General features: G+C 39.2%; 1 protein-coding gene across 4 annotated transcripts in view; it reads right to left on the bottom strand.

The window, feature by feature from the left end:
• DSP (desmoplakin) overlaps positions 1–18384 on the bottom strand; it is a 52950-nt gene extending 34566 nt beyond the window's left edge. For 2 of the 4 annotated variants that reach the window (XM_072152545.1, XM_072152546.1), the window contains exons 1-4: positions 17022–17517; positions 2436–2532; positions 386–534; positions 61–232 (exon numbers count right to left, since the gene is read on the bottom strand). In XM_072152545.1, the coding sequence (XP_072008646.1) occupies positions 61–232; positions 386–534; positions 2436–2532; positions 17022–17227 (624 nt within the window). In that variant the 5' untranslated portion in view covers positions 17228–17517. Of the gene's footprint in view, positions 1–60; positions 233–385; positions 535–2435; positions 2533–17021; positions 17519–18344 lie in introns of those variants that run through there. The other 2 variants (XM_072152544.1, XM_072152543.1) reach the window with 2 other exon arrangements.
• Between the last annotated feature and the right edge of the window lie 5275 nt (positions 18385–23659).

Raw genomic sequence — 23659 nt, 5'->3', positions numbered from 1 at the left:
TAACTATTATTTTAGACATTCATTAGTACATACTATAAAAGGCTTATAATCCCTACTTACTCTTTGCTGCCGAATTTGATTTAATGTTTCTGTAGTGATCCTCTTTGTATAATCATCCCACCCAGAGCCACTCTGAGAAGAAAATCCACCTCCACCTTTAGATCCCTTGCGCAAACGTGGACCATGAATGGCTTTTTCAAGGGCTCGCATTTGATCGTAAAGTTGAAGTAATCTATAAAATAGAACATTTTGAGGTCTTCACAATAAACCCTAATAAAGCAGCTTAAAATACTACATGTATATGTATATACTACTAGTATATGTATGATTCTCTGTTTATTTTCCCCATTTGCCCAGCAACACACTAATTCCTGCATGTCCATACTTTCTATGGTAGGAGTCACATGGCTGTCCCATTATTCTCATCTCCTTGATCAGGCCTTCAACCATCTCCATTTCCTCTTGTGCTGACCCAAGACACTCTTCAAGCTCTCTATTACGGACAAGCTGGCTTCCATCTCCATATTTCAGTTCCTGGAAGATTAAATGCCAATTTTATTAGATATATATATATATATATATATATATATATATATATATAATATTATATTATGCAGGTTTCTGAAAAAAATCCATTTCCTGCCATACACTTTTCATAGGATCATAAAACAAGGATAATATATGGGTATTATACTTTAATATTTTTTTTAAATAGCAGTACCCTAAAGCTTTTTTGGTACTGTAACATGGGAATCACCTTCTCTACTAGTAGGAGACAATTTCAGAAAGCTCCATTTAGTGGTGACTATGTTAGGCCTCATGCATGTGACAATGTGCAGAGGCTGTGAGCTAGCCGCACAAACGCTACATGTAGTCACATTGTATATGTTCTGGATTTAAATAGGTGAATGTTTAGCAACTGAACTTTAATCCGTTCAGCTGCTCAGAGTCCAATGAGGAACGTTCATGCTGTCAATTTATATGCACCACAGTCATTAAAAAAAACTTCATTAACAATTCCCAAAGAACCAAATTAGATCTCACAACCTACTGTTATCACCAGTAATTAACTTTATATTGTATCTTTACTAAAAACAATTGGTATAATTTATGTTGGAATTTATTGTATAAGACATGTGGTAAATAAAATTTTGGTTTACGGCAGACATGTAATTTAGGCAGCTAAATAAAGCTTGTGAGGCAATAACATTCCCATTTACAGATTTGGAAATTGGTGTTCGTAGTTTTGCATAGTGTACTATTGTGAAATGTACTACACAACCAAATCACAAATAGCAATCCTTTTCATGGAATGATCATGCATCACAATTGAAGAACTACAAGAAGAAGTTATAAAAAACTAAGAATTTAAATGAAAATACAGGTACAATCCCTACTTACTCTAAAACTGTGGGCGATTTAAAAACATGAAGTTGCCTTAAATGTTTTTAGAACAAATACTGTTGGAAATCAGAAGCAGAAATGGCTCTATGCATTGTGTAGTGCATGTCCCTGCTACTCAGTCCCACTCGAGCAAAGGAAGACAAGACCTCTAATTATCTGATAAGTGAAGAGGCTGGGAGTCAAACTTTGCCGATCTGATATTGATGACTCATAGAATGGGTTCATCATTGATATTCACAGAAAATCTATACCGATCCAAGGCTTCAACCTCAGGAGTTTTCAAGTTTCTTCTAGGTGATATGTTCATGAGTTCTGTATTGTTGGAGTGGATAAACACTCATGGAAAGTCTCTGTAAAGTCTCTTCCACTAGGAAATCTCTATCAGCAATAATAAACGCACATAGCACAGTACTGTGTGATAAAAATTCACACACTTAGTTCTACTTGCAACAAACCAGTATTAAAATAGCCTATAATAAAAACCACATCTTGCCCCGGAAGAAGCCGTGAGTGAAGCAAATCCCAGGGTCGCCCAAGAAAGCCAAATGTATGGGATATCATTTTTACTAATTAATTAATTCATTATTAATAATTTTAATAATGATTTGTTATAAGTAGAACAAATAAAGTGCATAAAGTTTTATTATACAGTGTGCATTTCTTATTCTTGATAGAGTGTTTATCCACTCCAACAGTAGAGAGCATTGAAGCCTTGGATCGGTATAGATTTTCTGTGAACATACGGACATTGGGACAGGTTCGTAATCCAAGAGCTCCCTGAAGCATTACTATGCTTTTAACACTAATGTTGATATTATTATCTGTGATATTGATGACTCGTAGAATGGTTCACCAGTGTTACCTCAAAAGGAAAAAAACTTTAGTAATGCAAATATTTAATTTTAATTTCTCTGTAACAAGCAATTCATGGCAATTCTGTTTTCTATTTGCCCACATTTATTGTCATGTCAGTTGGTCCAATTAATAAATTGTATAGACCATGCACTGCCTTTATAAGATACAATACATACCGGGGCTGCGATCAGTTCAGCACGGATTAAGCTATCAGAAATGTGCTGAAGGATGTCTTGGACTGTGTTTGGACGACGGGACATGGTCCCAGTTTGCCTAGAAAAATAAAAATAGAAATAAATTAGTGATTCATACATCAATGTTCAGTAAATACTATAAGGGAAATAGCAGAGGTAGCTCTAGAAAATATAGGACCCTTTACCCCATAATACCCATAGTAGAAACACATTAGGATATGGGGCCAAAAATCATTAAAGTGGTATTCCCATAAAGACAAGTTTCTTAAATGTACTCAGGATAGATGGATCATAATGTGTTAGCTTAGACGTGCTGATAGGAGAGACCGACACAGGCTACCTGGGCTTGGAGTAGCCTTGGCTCATGCTCCACTCTCAGAAGCCTCTGCCGATACTTTGCATAAATAAAAGATAAGGATTTTATGTGCTTCTTCTGAATGTAAGAATTATAAGGAAGATCCGTGATGGTAGGTTTAAGATAGCAGAAGACTGAGCAACTTGTAGATACTTTGTATGATGAGTGTAAGTGTGAAATATTGGATAAGCTGGTGCCAGTCAAGCCTTGTTGCTGATATACAAAGGAATTCTACAGTATATTAACAGTCTTTGTTGCATTCTACATGACCGTGTCACGTAGAGCGCATTGTATAAAGGTATAGCAAATTGATGACTCCGCACTCAAATCTGTGGTGAAAGTATATTCTTATTTATTCACATCAGATAGCAAACCACATATATTGAGGTTTCGGTCTTTGCAACCTTCTTCAGAAACGGATTGCTGGAGGGTAAAGTATGAAAGAAAGTGAAGAATACCAGTCCATGGCTCATATAGTTTGCAGTCTCGGGAGTTGCTGTGTCTGACTGCACGTCTAGTAAGGGCTGTTCCCCATGGGCTGGCCATATTCACTTTCTTTCATACTTTATCCTCCAATTTGTGAAGAAGGTCGCAATGACCAAAACTTCAATATATGTGGATTGCTATCTGAATAAATAAAAATATACTTTCGCTACAGATCTGAGTGCCAAATCATTGTTTTTCTATACAAGATCAGGGTGGTACTCTTTTTCCCCTTGCATGACGTGCATGACTCCGTAACCATTGTATAAAGGTATACCGCACAATTACATAAAATATCTGTTCAATATTCTAAATTATGATTTATGTTTATTAAAAAGGGGGCAAATCATATCCTACACTCTAATAATCTGTTCTAACAGTGAACATTGTTTCCCTAAATCTCAAGCACTTTTGAAACCATTGTAATGCAGTCTACGGGCTCCTAACCACCAGGTATCAATTATCAATAAAAGATATAATTTCCAAAAATAATATTGCTTACAATACATTATTAAAAAATACATGTATTCTACAACATTTAACTTTTTATTTGCAATATATAGAAGTATATCTGGTAGGTTTGTTAATAAAGGTGGATAAAAAATAAATGTATTTTGCAAATAATAATAATAAGTAGTCAAAAGGTCCAGATTGGCATCCTGTGTGTAGTACACAGAATGTGTCTGTGAGGTGGCAGGATTAGCTGAATTCCTTATCTCTGCGGTCCAAAGTAGTTGCATTGGTTGCATTATGGGTAACTCCACCTGTGACAGACCAATAAGGACTGGAATGCTGCTAATGATATCCAACAATAAAAATCCCCTACTCAGTGCCACTTCTCCCATGCATTTGGGAATTAGCTGTTGATTTCTTTACCAGAACAAGCCAGTGCTCGTCTCCTATGGGTGGGTATGGGTGATTTCATTTGTGCAGCGTCTCGGCTTGCAAGCAGTCATTTCTCCTTCAACAAAAGAGTAATTATGCTGACTCACTAAAAAGGTGTGGAGATATTTGTATCCATGTATTAGAGAAGTGTCCACTTGTTAATACTCAACTGAGTTACAGCAGACCAGTATAGGAAGAAAAATGTAGAAGATATCAAGGACAACTGCAAAGTCTTAATGTTACAGTCTAGAAAGGAACGGTATGTGAATAAGTCAGGAGCTAGACACAAGTAAGCCCTTTATCAACAAACCTTTCCTTAATCTCTGTAAGAATCTAACTCATTACTTTCCTGGTAACATAAGTCATCGGGTCTAGTAATGTAGACATGTATTTTGAGAAGGTCCCTCAGAAGCAAAGACTTCGATACTTCACAACAAACAACTGTGTCGTGATTATGGTCATTTCAACCACTAGTGGATTTGAACTACAACACATGGTGACCTAAACAGTTGCTGTATACAAATGCTAAAACAGAAACACTTACTAGTGATTGTAAATGGATGGGTAGATAGAGTCCCTTCTTTGTAAAACTGAAGAGACATTAAAGGGAATCTACTATTTTATTTAACCTCTACAACACCTGTGGTTTCAAGAGGTTAAAAATCTTAATGTCGGTATAACCTAATTATAAGTAATAGCTGTCTTCTTAGTTTTAAAATTGGATTATCTTTACATTAATCACATAGAAAGGCTCTAGGGGGCTACCAAAGCCCCTCCAAGCTCTAGCATCACCCTCCCTTGCAGCACTGCTAACCTGCCAGCTGTCTACTCCCTCCCCCCAAAAGATGTCAGCTAGCCCTCCAATGCGTTTCCTCCTGCTGAAAAGGGGGGAGGAGGCAGTGTGCGGCCTGATGCTAGAGCCCAGAGTGGCTCATGCCCCCCCCCCCCCAGGTAAATTAACATAAAGATAAGCCATTTTTAAAACAAAGAAGTTAGCTATTATCAATGATAAATGTATATCGCCATTAAGCATTATAACCTCTACAAAGCACTGGTGATTCAGATTTTGTTTAACTATTACATTGTCAATGTACTTATAATTAAAATTATAAGTGAAATTTAGCAATGGCAAATCGTTGGTACACTGCTTAAGCAAGAAAACAAAAATATATGTAATATATAACTTGCTATGCTATTGGCACTTCGTTATGATGTTTTGTATCTGACTAAGGGTTGTTATAAGATACAAAATGCGTTATATTGATTTTAATATTGCTAATTGTCATTTCCATTTTTAAAAATTACATTTTTATTGGAACTTTTTTACCAAACTTTCTGCAGTGAGTGTTTATTAGCGCCATTTTTATGCATAAGCCAGAAAACAAGTATGTTAGGCCGTGTTTAAAATATCTGTATCTTACATTATTACTAAGGATCTTTTATCCATGAATGATATTCCCTCAAGCTTTAGAAATATGCCATCATCTACTAGATACCAAGAGACAAAAAACTCGATCTGGGTTGTTTGCCAGATACGGTGAATATATTTATTGTATGAAAGCCAAGATTAGTTTAATTTAGGCCAACAAAACCTACAATCATTTTAATTCAGGATAGTGATAGGAGCACAATTATGACCTCTTTTTTGAGATTTAGCATTATTCACAGAAATAAATGTGAATGCTGTAATCAAATGGCCCACAAGGAAATCATTGTTAGGCTTTCACTGTCCTGTATAAGTTGTCGTCTGTTTTGGGGCCTAAAACCTTATGACGGTATCCATTTAAAGTAAATTTGCATATTTGATAAAACTGAAAACCTGACAGTACATATAGGTAATTACAGTACTTAATTCTATACATACTGGGGCCAGATAGCGTGCAAAAGAACATTTCTCAACCTAGCCTAAGGGAACCCTACATACAGATTATTGTCATACCACAGGGAATGCTATCCAGGGGACCTACATACTTTCCAGGTTGGTGCACAGTTTCAAAAGTAAAACAATGAACATCATTTCAGCCACTAACCGATTTTCTACTTAAAGCCAATATAAAATAATTTTGATATACAGGCAGCCTCCAGGTTACATACAACATAGGTTCTACAGGTTTGTTCTTAAGCTGAATTTTGTATGGAAGTCAAAAAAAGGCATATTTAGTAAGTGTTAGTCTTTTTTTGTCTTTGTGACTCATTACTTGTTTCTCCGTCAAAGGTCTTGTGATTTTATATTGCCAACCTTCATTCAATGTTGATATCCGTGGCGGTAGGAGGAAGTATAGTATGTAGCTTCTCGTTTTTGAGTTGCAGTAAAAGTCATAGATGAGTAAAAAAATAGCATCATAAAAAGAAAGGTAAAAGAACATAGCATATGTCTCAGATCTTTTGATGCAATCATACCCCCTAAACAGGTTTTGTTCATATTTTAGGAATTTCTTTCGTACCATATACACTTACAGGCCAAAGGTAATCAAAATGTGGTTACTGTACTTAGAAAAATACATATTTTAAAAGGGAGCCTATCATCAGGAAGGTCATTTTTAAATGTTGATACATTACAATAGCCTCTGTCATGTTGATTTAAAAGATACCTTTATGCTGTATCTGAATAATTCTGAATAAATAATTTTATTAATTTCTTTAACATTACCTGGATCCCTGCCAGCAGTGTGTGGTAAGTCCCAGGGTGTGGGGAAGTATAAAAGGTATAAGTCATCTTCTCCTCAATTTCTCCTCCCCTCATCCTCACTCATTGCCACCCCCCCCCCCCCCCCCTCTCACTGCCACAAGCAATTCACATTTGATCTGCCTCCTTCTCCTGGGACTCACCACACAATGCAGGTAGGGAGCCAGGTAATGTTAAAGAAACAATTTAAAAGCACTGGAATTATTCAGATGCACAACAAAGGCATTTTTTTAAATCAACATGCCAGAGGCTATTGGAACTTTTAAAAATTACCTTCCTGAAGACAGGTTCCCTTTAAGTCTTACAGCAACCTGTAATATGAATAATGCCAAGTTGTGAGGGTCGAAATAGTTGACCTGGAAACAAATATGCAAAGAAACTTGAATGTACGCTTGCTATGAAGCAATTAGAAAGTGAAAAAGTAACATTGCCTCTCAACATTCCCTGGAAGGAGAAAATCAAACTTGCCATTTTAAGGCTTTGTTCACTATGGCACTGCAGTGCTTTTTACAACACAAAATAATGCAGTCAAAGCCGATCCATTGAATTACTGTATACAATCCAGGTCCCCGACTCTAGGTTCTAGGAAGGTTCTAGGAATACAATGAAAATCAGCCAGGCTCCTCTCTTCAGGCTCTGCACCATGCATTATCCACTGAATTAGCTTTCACTGGAGTGTTCCTATAAAGGGGTAATTAGGATTTTTTTTACTTTCATTTATTAATTATTATTAATTTTATTAATTTACACCATATTTTTATACATTCATGTGTCGTTTTTGTAAAGATTTGGTATTTGTTTTTTTTTATTACAGAATTGGAGGTCTTTTTTATATATATTTTACTTATTATCTATATAGTCGTATATGTTAAGTAGTTTTTGATATGTAAATAAGATTGTGATGTACAATATAGAGTAGTTTTTAGTCAGAACCCAGGTAAAGAACATGGCTGGGTGAAGGCGGATGGTTGAGCCCTGCTGAACTCTCCCCTCTTCAAAGGAAGCCAAGCAGTCGCCCCCGGCTTGGACACTGTGCATTGGGACACTGTGTGCACACCGCATTGAGACTGGGTGTAATAGACCTCTATAGAGTCCGTGAGCTTGCTGCAGTTTGTGTGAAGGGGCCCTAGTCTGAAAACAGGGATGCTGTGGATAAAGAGGACCTACAATATTCTCCCTTATCGCAGGTAATATTGGGCATGTGGATCTACTTGAAGGACCAGATCATGCTGTATATAAGTCAATAAGAAATAGATGTAATACCAGACAAAACAGTGGAAAAGTGTGTGGTACTCTTTTATGTAAAACATAAAACATCTTGGGCAACCCCTTTAATATATTATATAAATGCAAAATGTGTTCTATGTTATCATAACCAAATACATTCTATACTTAATAGCAGTTAGCCATTTAATCATGGGTCACTTCTAAACAACCCCTTATCCAAGTTATAAACATTTTATGAGCTTTATGCATTTGTGTGAGTAATAGAGTGAGGGTGTGGTCATAGACAGTAATTCAAGGGAAGACTCAAGACTTGCATAAGTCATGTATACGGTACTTACTGACTCAGTACTACATGCATACTGCAATGCAAGGACTGTGTGTTACATAAGAAGTGGAGTAAGAGTGAGCATTCACACATATACTAGAAAAATGTATTGAGTGCAAGTCCATAGTGTGCCCCATGACTTATTAGAACTGCTCCTTTCATAAGAAGTTTTCTGATAGACTTGTCAGGTATACAGTTGAAAAATTAGCAGATGGAAGGCGATATTTAGTTTCGGGAAGCGAGTTTACCAGTAATCATGAAGAAGCTTTTCTATCTAACTCAAATTACTGAAATTAACTTCATGGAAATAAATGGAAGAACAAGATAATATAGCTGATAACTATTAAATAAACAATAATTCTAGAAATACATAACCAAGTAGACAATCTTGCCCCCCACTGTCTGCAGGATATATTTAGCATTCTCCTAAAAAGAGACTTATGGAAATATTGCACAAAACAAAGGATTTAAAGGGGTTGCCCAGTTTCAGAAACTAAATGTTATTGTTTATATACGTTAATACATTTTAATATATTTAATACATTTTTTCCATATGTTTTCTAGATCCCTGCTTTTTCTCTTTCTATAGGAAACGTAAATGCTTACTTCCAGTGGATAGAAATCTGTACAAGGTCATGTGATATCACACAGGTGCACAGCTCGTATCATAGAGTGCAATCAGAGCTGTGTGTTATAATGAACAGTGCACCTGTGTGACAGGGACTGGTTATTGTGCAAGGTAAACAATTAAGTTTTACATAGAATGTCAGCAAAAAGAGATCTAGAGAGCGATGATGGATTTATACAGTACATTTATTTATACAGTACATTGGAAAATCTGATAACTTTTCATTATTCAAAAAATAGCATTACATTATTTTCTGGAACTGGGGAACCCCTTTAATCTTCTACTGATCAGTTCCACTGCCAGCTGTGGGATTGGTAAAGGGTGGTGGTTTAGGGAAAGTGGCAAGGTTTATCTATAATTTTTTTGTAAAGTAATTTGTCCAACAGACAGTGGGCAAAAAAGGGTGAAAGCCTGAACTTACAATGGTATTAAAAGTGACAAAACTTCCCCGCTCAGGTCCGACAGAGTTCACCTTCTTCTTCCCGATGTATTTAAGTGCATTGTTTTGCGACACAAATTAAAAGTTGAATCCCGCGCTCAGTCCGAATCGGTTGGATCGTCTGACGGACGACACAAAATCTGACACAATCCCAGCACAAACCCCTGTTAAATACCTGGCAAAGCTGTGCATAACAGCAGACAGTCCAAAGAAAGTGTGATCCGCGACCCTGAGTATATAAGCCCCAATGTCTGCTCACTGTACCGTGACACTGTGCACTGCACCCATGGACATCAATGGGGACCGATATGCGACCGCATATCGGTTCCCATTACGTTTGTGTGAAAGAGCTCTAAACTATATTCATTGACCACATGGGTAGCAGCCATTGGGTGGTCAATTATTTACAAACCTCTCACCTGAGCAGACAGCTACATAGATGCATACAATTGCCTGCACAGAAGAGCCACATGTAAACAAACAGCCCCCCTCCCCCAGCAGCACCTATCAGCGAGATCTCTTGTGGAATGCTTTTTAACAATGCATACAATACACTGGTTAGTAAAAAGCACAATAATGTATTCAGTTATGTTAAGCTGCTTTGTAAATCTTATGGAACACAATGACCTATCGTCTTGTCATCAAGACACTTTGTGAGAGCAATGAAGACATATCAGTAGCATCCAGTGTACATTGGTGCCAAGAAGGCAGTGATATCATGAGTAAAGCTCCATAATCAAGCATTGCCAGCTAACACACCCACTGAATACACCCTTCAAAATAATACAGTAAATGGTTCAAGCATGCATGACATACATACTGTAGGCTTGGGTTCAACCTTCCCCTTCCTTGAACCTTGACAATATTAATTAAATATCTAACCACCAATATATGTACCAGCACCCCAAAACCACCATCAAATATGACACACCAGAGCCTACAACAAACACCTGGCAGTGTCACCCCCCTCTCAAAACCTGTTCTACAAAGCAATTGTCCGGTTCATCATTTATTTATTGCTCTGGCTTAAATAGCAACAATATATTATCATAGATTGTAAGCTCTTGTGAGAAAGGCCCTCATTCCCATTGTTACATCTGATTATTGCTCTGTAATGTCTAATTTTGCTTGTATATATACCCCATGAGCTGTAAAGTGCTGTGAAATATCATGGAGTTATAGATATATAAGATCTATAATTATGTTCTGCAGTGTTAGCACATATATAGGTAAATAATTGGGAATGTATGTTACATATATTTAGAGTTCCCCTTCAACTTGGCTTGGGTTGTAAATACACAATTCCAACCACTAACTGCATTCATTGAGATCAAGGTCCATGCCAAGTAGGAGCTTACAAAGTAAACATTACAATGTAGGAAGAGAAGATCATGGGATCATTTCAGTTCCATAAAAGAGACTAACTGTTCTGTACACAAATATAAGCCCAGGAGCAACTATCTAAAAGACTGGGCAGAGCTATAGCTGCTCCTAGACCTTGATAATAAATGGCCAATCACCCACCAATCTACATATTTAAAATCTCTATACACACTACAGTATTAGTGTATAGTAGTATAGCCCTTTATAGGGATAATTATTTTGTGGCCCAGAGCTTTTAATTCCCCCAATATGCAAATTTCCTAAAGAGACTACTGGGGAGCAGAGGCTACACGGCGTGGCTATTCCACACCCCAGTAGCCCCTTAACGTTCCTCCTACCAATGCTCCTCGTAGCTGGGTTCTGAGCATGCGCAGTAGTTCTGGCTCCAGAGCCGAGACCTCGCAGCCGGCGGCGTGCACATAACCCAGCTTTGCAGACGAGTGCGCTGAAGATGGTAGGTGCAACGCAAGAGGCTACTGGGGTGTGACATAGCCGCACAATGTAGCCTCGGCTGCGGCTACAGTAGCCTCTTTAGGGAATTTACATATTGAGGGAATTAGAATGTATAAAAGTTCTGGGCCAAGAAAGAATTAGCACTAAAAAGGGATATACTACTATACATTAGAGGAACCTGCCACCGGATCTACCTTAATAGGTAGATCCGTGGTGGAAGGTTTCCTTTAAGGTAGCTCAAAAGCATCTGGAATCACACCTGAGTCCCCAATTTCTTTGATACCAATCTTTGTTTAAATATAATCCCACTAAGTAACCCAGTTATAACAGACTACTAAATATATGCATAAAATAATTTATGCACACATTGAGAATCAGTAGAGACTTCTGCCTATCCACTCCACAACCCAGAACCACCGCCTCCCTGCCCAAGTGGCATGGAGGAGAAATTAGTCACATTCCCGGTTCTGGGGAAGGAATTGTAACTGAGGATAGATTCACATTGGAGTGTGTGTTGCAAATCTGTTGCATGTTGTCTCCATTTCGTCTCCGCAGCCGGAAAAAAAAATTAATGTTTAAAAAAAAAAAATGATTTCTACAATGCTGCCCTACTTTATTCTTGGTCCTGCAGTCATAATACAAAATGTATCCAAACATGAAGAAATAAGAAGTACACATTAATCCTTATACTTTACATGTGGAAATGAAATATGCAAATATGTTTTCCAGGATGGGATAAGGAAAACTTTGCCACCATGTGAAAAGGAATGTTAGTTCTCAGTGTGAAACACTACAGGTAAGATGAGGCCTGGCTCCTCTGATAATGATGCCCTAGGCTAATGTGCACTTTGTCTTTACTTGTCTAGTCTGGGCCTGAGCAGAACAGAAATTCTTTTAGTTAGAAAAAAAAACATAATATGTGCCTGAATGTAAACAGGACCCATATTACAAGCTTGTCCTTTTATTTAGGCTTTTAAGAGATAGATTCCAGTCCAGGGAGTTATTCTTATCACTGTCCCCAGGGTAAGTTAACAGCAACATCTATCTTTTCCTTTATTTAAAATAAACAAATAAAAGACTTGTGTTTTGTGTACTGTTCAGTGTACATCATCACTCCCATAGGAGATGCCATTTTATATCTGTGACCACTCATATGCAGGGATATGAGAAGACCACTTTAATGGTTGTTTCTGAGCTAAGAAAAGGACTAGCAGAGTTTTCATCACATGTAGCTTCATGTTCATAAATGCACATCGAATCATCCATCAACAATGCCTCAAAAAAAAATTAAAAATGTACTGGCTGATGTACTTGTTCCCAACTTATCAAAACATTATTTAAAGTGCCTGTTGGGGGCCTACAAGCACAACACGTTTGTATTTTTTACTAACTAGAATAGCGGAGTAGGAAATGGGAGTAAATTAGACTTTCCTTCAATGCTGACATAGTGCATGTTGACTTTGGCCTCATATCGTAATGAGGTTAGAGACAAGTCATGTTTTGTTGCCTGTGTGAGTACAGAATCCATATAATTAAAAGCAGATTTTAGCTCAAAAAGGAATAGCTTGAAATAGTATCTCTAGATTGCAGCCCATACATAAAGCTGACCACTTAATGTAAGATTCTTCTAATCACTTATAATCACCCCCAGCTTTCAGATCCCAAATTTTTGATCCCATGGCCACAAACAAACTAGACTTGCAACACTGAAGAACCCAAAACATGAAATTATTTAAATATGTACGCATATGTAAATACAAAAAAATAATAAGGGGTTTGTAGAATGTCAACACATAACATCAATATTTATATTGGAAAATTCACTTCATTTCTCTGCTGTGTATGTACAAAATTAGGAAGTCACGTTGTAAAATGGATGGAGTTGACTATATGCTTATAATGGAAACAAAATTATTAGAGCTCATGTGTATTTTCATAGTAAGGTGGAACAGAAAGGAGCAAGATCATTCTACTGTACTGTACAGAGGTCATTTTCTGTTAGGTTGTATATAAAGCATTGTAACTAATACCTGATCATAATAAAATTGGGCAATGAGTAAAGTTCATATGACATACTGCAACAATGAAGAAGTCGTTAGTATATACATCTTTAGTTACATTTGGTAGATACAGGGGTCATTATATTTCCCAGACTAACAACCAGAAAAGAATTAAATAACTGAAAACTTCTCATTCTCATAGTTTGTATATAATCACAGGACAAAACAAGTATTGTAGGTGTAAAGAAGCAGTGAAGTCATGAAGACAATAACAGAGTTTTAAGATTTACTGCTCTCAGTTTTGTCCTTAGACAAGCCCTTTATCAGGGGGTGGAAGACAGGGAGTCATCCTGGAATGTGAGGTCACCCAAGCAGTGATTAACCCATACAGTGCAAAAAACATGGGCTGGCCAAGATCAGTAAGAGACATTTGATGGTACAGCTTGGACAGGAAGCTTAATGGGTATTTTCAAAATATCATTTGAAGAGGTTTCATGGAGAGATACATATTACACCAGCATTATAATGTAGCTGCCTTGCAGTATTCTAGCCCCTCCCTACCCCCAAGCAAGTCTGTACATTCCAAAGGTTCTTTCTCGTTTTCCTGGTATATGGCTGCTATTTTTTACATTTTAGATAAGATAGTAACATGTACTCTTTTGATCACCTTGTAGCAATACATTGTTCATTACAAAAGATTCATTTCCATTTTATATGTATCAGAAAGCATTTAATTCCATCACTACAAACATAACCGTATAGTAGAACAATAGTATGTGTGTAACAATAAGGGACCAGCAGATATCTGACGCTGTGGCTGAATGGAATACATACAGGGACAAAATATGCAACCACCTTAAACGAGTATACAAAATCCTGCTTTATTACTATGTTTGGCTTTATACAGTTGGAGATTGAATAAACCGAATGGATCTATGCAAAAAGTACTATAAGTATTTTTACATGTAAATATATTAGAGAGATAAACTTCTAAATAGAGATAAATATAAGAAATACAGGATCACCACAAACATGCGATTTGAGTCTGGGTAAAATGAAAGTTATGTTAAGAATAATATAATATGGCTTTTAGGAGTCAAACTCAATGTAATTAGACTCCTAATGAGACTCCTCCCCTCCTTCTCTTTTCCCAGAAAAATGCTAGTTTGGTCTTCATGATCTGAGTAATGCAAACAGTCTGGTTGCTATGGATGAAAAACCTGCAACCCACATTTAAAAACACTGTAACTGAGGCACGTAATCCATACCAACCTGTCTTAAAGAACATCTGTATTGGCACTTTGATGCCAGGGGAGTTTAACAGTTTGTTACCAGATGTCCCCCCATTGTAGCAAGTGTGTTAAAAAGGGTTGGCCACTAATACAAAACTTTAGCAGTTAAAGTTTCTGTGTAGTCACATGACCCACCAGCAGCAAGACTTGGGATTCCTATGACGTCCTTTGTCCTGCTGGTTTCCAGCAGATGGAGGGCCATGCAATCAGTGTAGGCCATCCCAGAGATTACATAGAGACTTTGCCAAGGTAAGTATTATATGGGTGACCCCTTATTAGGGTTTTATTCCTACACTGGTAAAGCTTTGTAGTAATAGTCGTTTTAATATTAAGTGAAAAACACACTCAAGTGCTTTTCTAATAATAATAATTCTTTATTTATATAGCACACACAGATTATGCAGCGCTGCACAGAGCTTGCCAAATCGGTCCCTGTCCCCAATTGGGCTCACAATCTAATCAAGCTACCAGTATGTTTTGGAGTGTGGGAGGAAACCGGAGGACCCGGAAGAAACAAATGCAAACACGGAGAGAACATACAAACTCTTTGCATGTTGACTCTTGGACTTGAAACCAGGTCCCCCGCGCTGCAAGGCTGTAGTGCTAACCACTAAGTTACCGTGCTGCCCCTGTGTTTGTATAACATTATGGTTAATGAAATCTACCGTCTGGAAACTACTTTTTCCAGAAGTAGGTAAACCTTGTGTGGCTCATCGGTGGGGATCTTTACCAATTTCTTAGAGAGCCACTTTTGTGTTATGAAGTTTAATGTGTTATTATGTAAATTACCTTCATAGGATCCCCACTGCTGAACCACACAGGTTATCTACCTCTGGAAATACTGAAAAAAGTAGTTTCCAGGCGGTAGATTTCCTTTAAAGGAATATAGTAATAACTCAAACAGAATATCAAGGCTATGGCTACTGGGTCAATTTATTAGTTCACATCCTGATAATAAGATTAATTATTCTGTGATATTTACTTTTGTGTAACAAAAAGTGCTGAATCCATTATTGGCTATCCAGAAAAATTATATTTGCAATGTTTCAGGGCACACCTGACCCTTCATCAGGCGGTTATAAAAAAAGAAGAGAGAATATGATAAGACAATTTACACCAAGAAATATAGAACATGAAGCAATGAATCATTAAGATAAGCCAGAAAGGAAGTGTGCGTAAGCAGATCCTATGAATGCACAAGTCTTCCATGGAAAAAGTTTTGCTTTCTTCAAACTATTTTATTTAAACAAAGAATTACCCTTTATAAAAAAGCAGAAATATAAAAAAATATATAGAAATTTATATTTTGTCCACTGACCACTTTAATAGGTTTAGACAAAGTTGCAGTAGTGGCATTAAATCATGAACATTGCCTGCTCATTGTCCCCCTGTGGGGGAGATCATCACATCTTGTGGGAAAATGAAAGATATAAAGTAACCTGCCAAACCTCCTCCATAAACAAAATCTTCCCCCAAGCAAAAGCCTAAAGCAGAAACAAAAAAAATTCCTCAGTCTGCTCAGCAACTTTGCCTAGTGATCTCATCCCATGGCCTGACCTGTCTCTTCCACCTTAGCTATAGGGGGAGGGTAAAAGATCCTGGAAGCTTGTGTACACTTTGCCATGAAGTGAAACATGCCATCAATGCAAAATGGCTGCATAACAAGACATAACAGGAGAACAGATTATAGTCAATGCAATGGGGCATAAAATCTACTATAACTAATTCACAGCTGGTTAATCTTACAGTGTAAGGTAGCGACCTCCTCTGCTAAGTAGAAGCCCAACTGTGTGTACGATTTTTCAGAACAATGCGTCTGACAGTTGTAGCATTGGTCACAAGACAGTTACGATGCATGAAATTTCATGGGATCCAACACATCTGATCATACTAAATTTTAAATATATATTGCATATGTGTCTTGTCAATTTTATATTTACGCTAGTTTTACTCAACAGATTATTAGCTGCATAATATTAAATTATTGAGTATCAAACTTGATGGACTCTTATTTCTGATACTATAAAATTATTATTACATCTATATATAGCTAGGGTTTGCAGGTTTTTCAGTTGTAGTAATGCATCCGGTTTTTAGTGCAGTACTTTTTATGAAATACATGAACTATATATGTTTTATTGCTGCCTTTAAATAAAAAAATGCATAAAAACTACACAAACATGACTTGTGTGAACTTGGCCTCACTGACCATATTCTAAAATACAATCTTATCCACTACTACTGCTAGACAGATTATCAGGAAGAAGACTCCACATTAGGTGCATGGACAATCAAAACAATTGTTTGTAAACAGCTCGTATGTTTCCGATTGGTTTGCAGAAACATTTTGCCAGCTGCCAGATAATCTTGTGTTACAGAAAACCATAGAATATTTATTTATAAGGTTCTCACCCATAGCCATCTCCGGTGTGTTCACTGTAAGACTGCTGGACGTAGTAAGTCTTCTGTGGCATATATCCTCCGCCGCTACCTGCTCCTACAACCATTTTGTGGTGGTTGTTCATCTCATACCTGGCGGTTAGATCCGGGCCAGACTCTGCTCTAGTGAGCCTGCCAAGGGTATTGATTCGGGTATGGGACCCTCCGTTCATACTCATTTTATTGTCAGATCTATAGCTGACAAAGCATTCGCCTTGAAAAGCAAAAGTAGTCTATGTTTGCAGGTGAGGGAGGGGAAGCGTGTGTGAGGACAGGTAAAGCTCGCCCAATCTTGAGCCACAATTCCCAAACGTGGCAAGAAGTTTAGCCAAGGATTCAAAAGCAAAGCCAAAATGAGTGTATTCAAAGTGCAAGGTATAAGGAATGAAGCAGCACAGGCACAGAGCTCCCTCCTGTTTGCTCTACAGCCCTGTGCCTCAGTATTGAGAGAGAGTGTGAACCAAGAGACAGGGGAGGAGTAGGAGGTGGCAGGTCTTACCCAACCCTCTCCTGTGAAAGCCAGGGGCACACCTTTGTTTCCCTGTGAATGTGTATGTGTGTGTTTTTTCAAAAGTATTGTGATTGCTGGCAACACCCTAAATATCTGCTGCCCCAGCCCTGCACCCACCTCATAAAAATGACAGCTCTAACCACCTGAGCATGCCAAGTTTTTTCCATTAAGGATATGTCAGCAGGACTGACATTTTCCTGACAACTTGTTGCACATACAAGGAGCCAGGTATTCATTTTTTAAGCTTCACAATGAATCTACATTCGATGTTATTAATTACTTGTTTCTTCTAAAATGAAAGATTTGTAACTAGCATATTGAATAAGATATATGTGGCAAACTAGTCAGTACCGCACTAGAGATAGACGATGGGAGTTGTAGTTTAATAGCTTGTTACCTGACTGATTATTAACGAGGTAATTTCAGAAGTACAGCCATTGTGTCTCTCTACAGAATCAAAGACATGAGCTTGCATTGAACCATGCAAATTCCATTCAGAGCTCACAGCTGTGCCCCTCCCTGCACTGAACATAATGGATATTTGTAAGGAAGTGAAGTTATGACTGGAGTAAAAAAAAACACAGAACTGGAAACAAGTCAATTCAGTAAGCTGTGGTCACAAAATCAAGAAGGATTGATCACAAGAGCAGCTCCAACTGTTAGATCTTTTACATCCTGAGCCCACCGCCTTGTAAAATATTCTACATTGTGAGGAGCCGTTCATGCTTCTCAGTAAATAGACACAGCTGATGTATGGAGAAGAGAACCATATTGCTTTGTCCTACCTTGTCTTAAGCATTATCAGTGTCCAAGACAAAAGTACTCCAGTGTTTCTCCCTCCTTACTGCCACTCAGCATATATCACACAGCTTCCGCGTTGTAAGACTCTAAATACCTGCCCTCTCTTTTCAGGCCTTTCACTGGTATCTTAACAATTTATGGTACAGATCTGACCAGTCATACACAATAATTCATGTCTTAAAATATGTAACCTTTGTTATGCATTCACTACCTTTGAAGAACACAAATAGAATATTTTACAACTTGAACACAAAAAAAAATTCTTCACACAGATTCTGCATGTGGAGAAAGTATATGTCTGCAAATTCCTAAAATCTTTTCATTTATTATAAGTATAATTTAGTCAATGATGCCTTTCAAGGGGTTGTCCCAAATTTGAAAAACTGCTTTCTTCCTAAAACAGCTCTACACATGACCTTCAGTGGTTAAATTAATTTCTATACAGATGATCTGCATTCTGGCACAAAAACTAGGGTTGAGTGTGGTGCTGTTTTCAGTAATGAAAGGACAACGCAAAACTAACAGACGGATAGGGGCAAAATTGGGGTGATATCAAGTAAGGCCTCCGGCACACAACCTACTATCCAGGATGTGTGCTAACCATTGTTTCAACTATGGGCAAATGCAAGTCCTAATTCACTATGGGTTCATGAATTCCAGTCTAATATTTCCCAGTCTCCACTGGTCTTCCGATGCAGACTTAGGTCTTCTGTTCTCATAACGTATCCAGGACTTCTGCCGTGCATCCCCCACGAAACTCTCTACCAAAATGTGAGAGACTGTCCCCCACTATCCAAACCTTCAACATAGCCTGTAAGCCCACCTGTTTAGGATCGCCTACAATACACAATGGGGCACATTTACTAATGGTCCGAACGCCGCATTTTCGTTGGGTTTTGCTTTTTTTTCCATTTTGCCCTGAATTGCCCCGGGTTTTTGGTGCACGAGATCAGATTGTGACGCATTGGCGCCGGCTTGCATGTGACACAAGTCGGGGGCGTGGACGTCTGGCAACCCGACTGATTCGGACAAACCGCAGAATTTAAAAAGCAAATTGTGTTGCAAGATCAGCACTTACATGCACCGGGAAGAAGAAGGTGAACTCCCACAGACCGCAGCGGGGGAAGCGACACATGCAGGAAATTGGACGCACGATCTTAGTGAATCGCGGCAGACCTGTATCCTCGTCGGACAACGCACGGCGGGATCGAGACGGGACGGCTAAGTAAATGTGCCCCAATAACTGCTCTGCTCCCTCACCTTGTGTCTTCATCTACCCTCCCATATGGATCATGAGCCCTCACTTGTCTCCTGATCACTGTAGTTTTGTTTTTGCTTTTGTTCTTGTCCTAATGTAATGTATGCGTGCCCCTTACTGATTGTACAGCACAATGGATTTAATGGTGCTCTGTAAATAATAATATATCGGAGGCCTAAGGGATATGAAGACATTCCATATACTACAATGTTATAATATTACATTGTAGATTATCTGCAGGGAAATTCCATATGGAAAATTCAATCTAAAATGTAACCTGTGTGGGTGCATGTTTTGTAAAAAAAAAAGGGGCCTGCAGAAACCCATGTGTGCACTGCCAAAACTCAGTCAAAGAGATGGAACAGGATTTTCTGCAAAAAATCTGGAATGTGTGAAAATATTGTAACTGCCCCTGTTAAACCAGTATTTCCAGTTGATGCAGAGGCATGGTTTAAAACATGTGCATTGTGTAGGTAGTAGTAGATATATTTTCTTTTGGGTTTTACTAAACTTTCTTTATGATACATTTGAAATCAAGAGTTTGAGTTTAATGCATTATGAAGACTTTTAGTCATGGATCCTTATTGTTTAATGATTTAAGTAGAATAGAGGAAAACCCATAAATGTGTTAAAGGGGTTTTACCATGCAGAGAAATGGAGGCTTTCAATCTGGCCCACATCAAAATAATTACATATTGATATAGGACTGTTCACTGTATTAAAACGTTCCCTCCCCCTTCTGCCTTGGAACTTCTTTCCACCTTCTGCCTGCTGTAATCTCACACAGAGGGAAGGGAAAGTGCTCTGCACAGTGTAACAGCCTGTGAAGCCACACCATGGACAACCGTTCTACCGCTCCCTTCCCTCAAGCCCAGGAGCACTTTTTAAGTACAATCCGCATCTGAGGAATGTCACCCTGACCGAAACGTCATATATTTTAAGTGGATGTGTACAAAAATAAAAGCATTGATTATCTAATTGAATCAAGTGCCATCTTCTATATTTTTATGCATATATATGGGGCTTGGAACCTAGATTGGCACCATTAAACACTACAAGGAGTACTGTGGAACTCCTGTTAATACGACCTGGCATTAGAGATCACTGAACCTGACATCCAAGTTCGGGGTCGACCGCCTTACTCGCACATATTGGCGGATAGACGGCCAATCAGCCAATCTGGCATATGGAAGCCCCTAACAATTACCCATTGCACATTGCACATGCAGGGGAGTGGGGATATCATCATGCACTGGAGCACGATGCGGCGGCATGTGATAAATATGGGTAATGAAGAAAGAGCATTACAGTCCAGATCAATTCTAGGATGCTTATGAAATGGATAAGTGGAGCTACTGCCTGAACCAGTAGTCACATGATGCCATATGAGGAAAAAAGTATAAAAGGCATAAGTCATGCCTTGAAAATAGAGAAAACATCAAAGAAATGTAACACAAAACAAAACCAACCTCACTGCTTACAACCAACTTATAATACCTTATACCTTGCTTCAGAGCAAAGTAAAATGTTTAGCAGAAGCATTAGAGTCTCTAACCTCAACCTGCATGAATCATCTACCTGTCTGCCTTTCTCGCATGTTTTCCACTAATTACTTCCTGATACCAAGAAGTACACTTAAAAAAGTGTTTAAATAAGTCTGATCAAAAGGGGAATAAAAAAATAATAATTAAATAAAGTCTTTAGTCATTTTCTGTTTTACTGAGTCTGTCTTCAATAACCAGTTCCCACCAGCCTGTGTAAGTCAGTCTGTTAGGTGCTGCAGTAAACCCCAGTGATGGTGCTACCATTGTGTTGAATCATGGGGCTGATCTCTTGACTTGGTGCTCATGATGTTCATTTTGCATTGTTAATTGCAGCCTGCTGGAGCAGATTGCTACTCTTATCCACAACAGGATAAGAGTTCCTGCATTTATGAAGCCAAAGGGGAAAAGGGAAATTATTTCATTTAATGCCCTCATGCCCTTGTGAACTCCCTCACTTTGTTCCAAAAGATTTAAAATATTCAGACATTCCCATAAATAGTGATGTAAGTTTTCTTCTGGGAAGCCCAACGGCATGTCTTATAGAAGATCAATCTAAATCTGGCTAGAGTCGAGTATGCTCGTTGTATCACTTTGAGGATCATCTCATACTATCTTATATAGGGGAGTAATTTTCGGAAATTCTATGAAGGCAGCTAGATTTTAGTTCAAGAAATTAAAGGAAAACTACCATTAAAGTACCTTTACACCTTTAAATCTTTACATACCGGGATCCCCTGATAAAATGTTTTATAATAAGCAGCCCAGAATGCTTGACACGCAATCAAGCCTGCTTTTATAAATCTTTTTTTCAGGTGATCCTGGCATGTCAAGATTAGAGAAGACCACCGACGGGATCGGGATGAAGAAGACAATGGGGGTCATTTACTAAGGGCCCGAATCGCGTTTTTCACGTCTGGTTACCTGAATTTTACCGTTTTGCGGCGATTTTCCCTGAATTGTCCCAGGATTTTGGCGCATGTGATCCGATTGTGGCGCATCAGCGCCAGCATGCACGCGACGGAAATCGGGGGGCGTGGCCGGCGGAAAACCCGTTGGATTCGGAGAAACCGCCGTATTTTTTTAAAAAAAATGTGTCGCTTGAAATGCACTTACCTGCACCTGGCCTGGATTGGTGAACTTCAGTGTACTCCGACGGAATTCAGCGCAGCAGCGACACCTAGTGGACATCGGGGGAACTACCTTAGTGAATCGCCGGAAGACCCGAATCCTCCACTGAGAACCCGCCGCTGGATCGCGAATGGACCGGGTAAGTAAATCTGCCCCAATATGTGAGTATGTGAGTTTAGCTTAATTTTACTGTACTTACTAATACTAATTAGATTTCCTTTAGATAAATAATGAAGTTTAGATATGGAATGGGATCCTTGATCTTTGTGACTCCCGTTTGCCCTTATCTCAGTGCCCACACTTCTACATACACTAAAACTCGTACCTCCTTCTTGCATAGTTTATGACACAATCAGGCAGTGGCTCATCTTCTCAGCATGGATCAGTTTTAAAAAAGATGTACCGTATATACTCGAGTTTTAGCCGACTGGAGTATAAGCCGAGGTACCTAATTTTTACACAAAAAAATGGAAAAAAACTATTGACTTGAATATAAGCCGAAGGTAGGAAATCCTTGCCTGCCCCCAGTATACAGCCATCCAGTACATGCCCCCCAGTATACAGCCTGCAGCCCCTGCCCCCAGTATGCAGCTTGCAGCCCCTGTCCTCCAGTATACAGACTGCTAGCCCATGTCCCCCAGTATACAGCCCGCCAACCCCTGTCCCCCGGTATACAGCCTGCCAGCCCCTGTTCCCCGGTATACAGCCTGCCAGCCCCTGTCCCCCAGTATACAGCCCGCCAGCCCCTGTCCCCCGGTATACAGCCCGCCAGCCCCTGTCCCACAGTATACAGCCCGCAAGTCCCTGTCCCACAGTATACAGCCCCTGCCAGCCCCTGTCCCCAGGTATACAGCCTGCCAGCCCCTGTCCCCAGGTATACAGCCTGCCAGCCCCTGTCCCCAGGTATACAGCCTACCAGCCCCTGTCCCCAGGTATACAGCCTGCCAGCCCCTGTCCCCAGATATACAGCCTGCCAGCCCCTGTCCCACAGTATACAGCCTGCCACCCCCTGTCCCACAGTATACAGCCTGCCAGCCCCTGTCCCACAGTATACAGCCTGCTAGCCCCTGTCCCACAGTATACAGCCTGCCAGCCCCTGTCCCACAGTATACAGCCTGCCAGCCCCTGTCCCACAGTATGCAGCCCGCCAGCCCCTGTCCCACAGTATGCAGCCCGCCAGCCCCTGTCCACCAGTATACAGCCCGCAAGCCCCTGTCCCACAGTATACAGCCCGCAAGCCCCTGTCCACCAGTATACAGCCCCTGCCCAGCCCCTGTCCCCCAGTATACAGCCTCTGCCCAGCCTATAAGGAAAAAAAAAAGTGTACTCACCTTCCAACGCCAACGGCCCCCCCATCCACGGGAGGTCC

Source organism: Engystomops pustulosus, chromosome 5 (assembly GCF_040894005.1).
Source record: "Engystomops pustulosus chromosome 5, aEngPut4.maternal, whole genome shotgun sequence".
Classification (NCBI taxonomy): Eukaryota; Metazoa; Chordata; class Amphibia; order Anura; family Leptodactylidae; genus Engystomops; species Engystomops pustulosus.
Note: the sequence above shows the minus strand (reverse complement) of the source record. Positions and strands in the feature narration are given on the sequence as shown.